The 5,488-nt window shown below is 48.3% G+C and overlaps 1 protein-coding gene across 2 annotated transcripts in view; it reads left to right on the forward strand.

Annotated features, from left to right (window-relative positions):
- The window catches only part of fdft1 (farnesyl-diphosphate farnesyltransferase 1), a 15,503-nt gene extending 10,243 nt beyond the window's left edge, over positions 1-5,260 (forward strand). For both annotated transcript variants that reach the window (XM_076272145.1, XM_076272144.1), the window contains 3 exons: positions 1,332-1,508; positions 2,018-2,170; positions 2,850-5,260. In XM_076272145.1, the coding sequence (XP_076128260.1) occupies positions 1,332-1,508; positions 2,018-2,170; positions 2,850-3,080 (561 nt within the window). In that variant the 3' untranslated portion in view covers positions 3,081-5,260. The remainder of the gene's footprint in view (positions 1-1,331; positions 1,509-2,017; positions 2,171-2,849) is intronic.
- The last annotated feature ends 228 nt before the right edge of the window (positions 5,261-5,488 follow it).

Genomic DNA, 5,488 nt, shown 5'->3' on the forward strand with positions numbered 1-5,488 from the left:
CGAAGCAGTAACATTCCCTTGCACTAAAATTAGAATTGGAAATAATTTAGATATTAATACACCAAATTATAGTCTAATGACATACTACAATTATAGCCTTATGATATATTACAAAAAAAAGTTGAGTCCTCGACGAGTCATCGCGAGTCCGAATGCACGAGTCCGAGTCCAAGTTCGAGTCATTCTGTGCTCAAGTCCAAGTCAAGTCACGAGTCTCTAAATTTAGCTAATGACTCGGACTCGAGTACTAGAACACTGGTGCATGCAGGAGTGTGTGTGTGTGTGAGAGCAGCAGAAATCAGCCTGCAGGAGTGTGTGTGTGTGTGTGTGAGAGAGCAGCACAAATCAGCCTGCAGGAGTGTGTGTGTGAGCAGCACAGTATAATGATGACCTGTGTGGAACTGAAGCAGGAATGGTTAGCATATTTCTCAGTAATAATACAAAACCCAAGCGAACAAAATGCAAATATAAAATATATATATATAAAATCATATACGCCATAAAATCAACACTGACCACCACGCAGCTTTTCCTTGCCCCGCCCCGCTCTCTCTCGTAACGGACCCACTGCCCCTTACCTCCTCTGCATGCACATTAAAACATTAACAACATGAAGGACTGCTGTTGCCACATAAGCATCGCTTAGAAGACGACGGGCGGGCGACGGGCGAATTGCTATTAAATCTGCATCGTGACCATGTTGCGCCATCGCCATGGTGATTAGAACACAGAACCTCCACAAAGCAGCATCGTGACCATGTTGCGCAAATTTGTTCAAAACTGCTGCATTCAGTCTGTCAATCAAGGTCTTATCACAACATAGTACATTGGGGAGACTAAACTAAGTTAAGTTATACAATCAAGCCATATCTCTGAGCTAACATTAGAATACTAGAATACTGTTTAGCTTAGCATGTTTAGTTACAAGGCTACTCATGCAGGGTGTGTGTGTGTGTGTAAGCGGTTATTTACTCTGATGTGTGTAGTTGACGTGTGTGTGTGGGTGTGTGTGTGTGTGTGTGAGTGTAACCTCTTGTTATTTGCTATGGTGTGTAGTTGATATGTGTGTGTGTGTGTGTGTGTGTGCATGTGTGTGTGTGCGTGTGTGTAAGCGCTTGTTATTTACTCTGGTGTGTGTGTGTGTGTGTAAGCGGTTATTTACTCTGATGTGTGTAGTTGACGTGTGTGTGTGTGTGTGTGTGTGTGTGTGTGTGTGTGTGTGCATGTGTGTGTGTGTGTGTGTGTGTGTGTGTGTGCATGTGTGTGTGTGTGCATGTGTGTGTGTGTGTGTAAGCTCTTATGTTATTTACTCTGATGTGCGCCCCCTGCAGGCCTGGAGTAAGTTTGCGTCTCGTCTGGAGGACTTTGCTGAGCCGCATCAGCTGACCGCTGGGCTGGGCTGCCTCAACATGCTGGTGACCGACGCCCTGCGCCACGTCCCCGACGTCATCAGCTACCTGGACCGCCTCCGCAACCAGTCCGTCTTCAACTTCTGCGCCATCCCACAGGTCAGCACACACACACACACACCCACACACACACACACACCTCCACACACACACACACACACACACACACACCTCCACACACACACACACACACACACACCTCCACAACACACACACACACACACACACACACACACACACACACACCTCCACACACACACACACACCTCCACACACACACACACACACACCTCCACACACACACCTCCACACACACACACACACACACACACACACACACACACACACACACACGCACACACACACACACACCTCCACAACACACACACACACCTCCGCAACCAGTCCGTCTTCAACTTCAGCGCCATCCCACAGGTCAGCACACACACACACACACACACACACGCACGCACACACACATCCTGATCCACACACACACACACACACACACACACACACACACACACACACACATACTGTCCTGGGGCCCTTGACTGTGTTCTCTCTGAGAATGAGAAGCTTGACGTTGTTGTTCCCCTCCTGCCCAGGTGATGGCGATAGCGACACTGTCTGCGTGCTACAACAACCCCATGGTGTTCCAGGGAGTGGTGAAGATCCGCAAGGGCCAGGCAGTCACGCTCATGATGCAGGCCACCAACATGGGGGCAGTGAAGGGCATCATCGCCCAGTACAGCCAGGAGGTCAGCACACACACACACACACACACACAGTTATACACACACACACACACACACATACAGTTATACACACACACATACAGTTATACACACACACACACACACACACACATACAGTTATAAACACACACACACACACACACACACACACACATACAATTATACACACACACACACACACACACACACACAGTTATACACACACACACACACACACACACAAACAGATACACACACACACAGTTATACACACACACACACGCATACAGTTATACACACACACACACACACACACACAAACACAAACAGATATACACACACACACACACACACACATACAGATATACACACACACACACATACAGATAAACAGTCATGCACACACACAGTTATACACACACACAACACACACACAAACACACATACAGATATACACACACACACATACAGATATACAGTCATGCACACACACAGTTATACACACACACACAAACACACATACAGATATACACACATACAGTTATACGCACACATACAGTTATACACACACACACACACACACACAGACACACACACACACACACACACACGCAAGCACGCACACACACACACACACATACACACACACGCAAGCACACACACACACTTTGCGTTGGCCTCATGCTGTGTCCTCTCTCCCCAGATGCTGCAGAAGGTGTGTGTGTCGGACCCGTCTTGCGAGCGCACTCTGCACGTGCTCAGTGTGATCCGTGAGCGCACGCTGTGTGAGGACTCGTTGGCGGCGCGTGCGCCTCACCTGTCCCCCGTCTACCTGTCGGCCGCCATGCTGCTGGCTGCTCTCAGCTGGCAGTACCTGAGCGCCACGGCAACCGCATCCGCCCCCCCCGGCTCCACCGACATGCAGGGCCACTGAGCATGCCCAGACCTCGTCACCACCCAGCTCTACTGAGCATGCCCAGACCTCGCCTCGTCACCCCCCGGCTCTACTGGGCATGCCAAGACCTCATCACTACCCCCCGGCTCTACTGAGCATGCCCAGACCTCGTCACCACCCCCCGGCTCCACTGGGCATGCCCAGACCTCGTCACCAGACCAACATGCAGGGCCACTGATAGTGGTAGTTACTTACTACAGGGTGTGTGTGTATGTGTATGAGCAAGTGTGTGTGTGGAAGTGCATATATGTTTGTGTATGGGAGAGTCTGTGTGTGTGTGTCTTTATGAGAGAGAGAGAGAGTGTGTGTGTATGTGTGTGTGTGTGTCTTGGTCAGTCACTGGAGTCTGTCTGGTTGGAGTTTGAAACGTGCTGGATTTGTTCCAGTGGACACTAGTTCTCCTCACATTGTTTGTTTGTTTGTTTGTTTGTTTACAGTTTTAAGTAAATAATGAAGCATTTGCTCAGAGATTTCTACTGTCTAATGCCAGGACTAGGTCTCCTCTAATCAATGGGTCCGGATATGAGAGTGTGTGTGTGTGTGTGTGTGTGAGATGGGTCTGGATCTGCAAATGTGTGTGTGTGATCGATCTGCGAATGTGTGTGTGTGTGTGATGGATCTGTGTGTGTGTGTGTGTGTGTGTGTGATGGATCTGGATCTGTGTGTGTGTGATGGATCTGTGTGTGTGTGTGTGTGTGTGTGTGTGTTAATGGTGTTTCTTCCCAGGCGGTACACTGTTTCTGTGTTGTCTAGAGTGGCACAGAGATCTGAGTGCACCCTTGACGCCCACCACCGCGTCAGACCACAACGGCATCACTCACATCGCTACCACAAGCTGAAACTGGACATCTGCTACCATAGAAACCGCCATGACTGTTGACCTCTGTTGGGTCTAGTCCAGGTCAGCCTCAGGTCTGAAGGATGTTCAGGGATGTGGGATATTCAGCCTCAGGTCTGAAGGATGTTCAGGGATGTGGGATATTCAGCCTCAGGTCTGAGGGATGTTCAGGGATGTGGGATATTCAGCCTCAGGTCTGAAGGATGTTCAGGGATGTGGGATATTCAGCCTCAGGTCTGAAGGATGTTCAGGGATGTGGGATATTCAGCCTCAGGTCTGAAGGATGTTCAGGGATGTGGGATATTCAGCCTCAGGTCTGAAGGATGTTCAGGGATGTGGGATATTCAGCCTCAGGTCTGAAGGATGTTCAGGGATGTGGGATATTCAGCCTCAGGTCTGAAGGATGTTCAGGGATGTGGGATATTCAGCCTCAGGTCTGAAGGATGTTCAGTTCAGTTGATTTCTGGGATTTCCTTTCTCTTCCGTTCTCATCAGTGAGATGTGATGTTCACTGAGAGCAGAGTTCCTTCCCAAGCATAGAACCAGACTTCACTGAGAGCAGAGTTCCTTCCCAAGCATAGAACCAGACTTCACTGAGAGCAGAGTTCCTTCCCAAGCATAGAACCAGACTTCACTGAGAGCAGAGTTCCTTCCCAAGCATAGAACCGGACTTCACTGAGAGCAGAGTTCCTTCCCAAGCATAGAACCAGACTTCACTGAGAGCAGAGTTCCTTCCCAAGCATAGAACCAGACTTCACTGAGAGCAGAGTTCCTTCCCAAGCATAGAACCAGACTTCACTGAGAGGAGAGTTCCGTGCTCAAGCATAGAACCGGACTTCACTGAGAGGAGAGTTCCGTGCTCAAGCATAGAACCGGACTTCACCAAGAGCAGCGTCCTGTGCTCAAGAATAGAACTGGAGTTAATAGAGATCAGTGCACACTCAAGCATAGAACCAGACTTCATTGGTAGTTCCATGCTCAAACATAGAACCCAAAGTGAACAGAGTTTCATGCTCAAGCATAGAACCAGACTTCAGTGAGAGAGCATCAAGTTCCGTGCTCATGTTTGTTAGTTTGTAATCCTTGTGTTCCTGCTGAGGCTCAGCTACTAGCCTAGTGTAGCATAGCCTAGCGTAGCCTAGCCTAGCGTAGCCTAGCCTAGCGCTGCTAAGTGTCCTTACGGCTTAGCTTTGCTGTAGGAATCTAGCAGGGACAGTCTTTGTACATAACCAAAGGAAACACTGTAAACATTGCTATGTGATGTGGGAATATGATTTGTACATAATTTGACACCCAATAAAAGCCTACCTGTGGTAATGATCATGTGGAGGGTTTTAATGTGCATACAGACACACACACACATACACACACACAGAGACTCACACACAGACACGCACACACACACACACATAGTTAGGTTGATAAGTACCAAAAAGGAATAGAAGTGTACTGTTGGTCTTATTTTGAACTAAGCATAATAGCTTACTTTGTGTGTATTGATCAGAGATACACTACATTGATTTATACTTGGCTTATACTGGTAAGTATA

Source organism: Alosa pseudoharengus, unplaced genomic scaffold (genome assembly GCF_046254945.1).
Source record: "Alosa pseudoharengus isolate Yale_2024_CS ecotype anadromous, Long Island Sound unplaced genomic scaffold, YU_APseudo_1.1 YU_APseudo_1.1_scf_7, whole genome shotgun sequence".
Classification (NCBI taxonomy): domain Eukaryota; kingdom Metazoa; phylum Chordata; class Actinopteri; order Clupeiformes; family Clupeidae; genus Alosa; species Alosa pseudoharengus.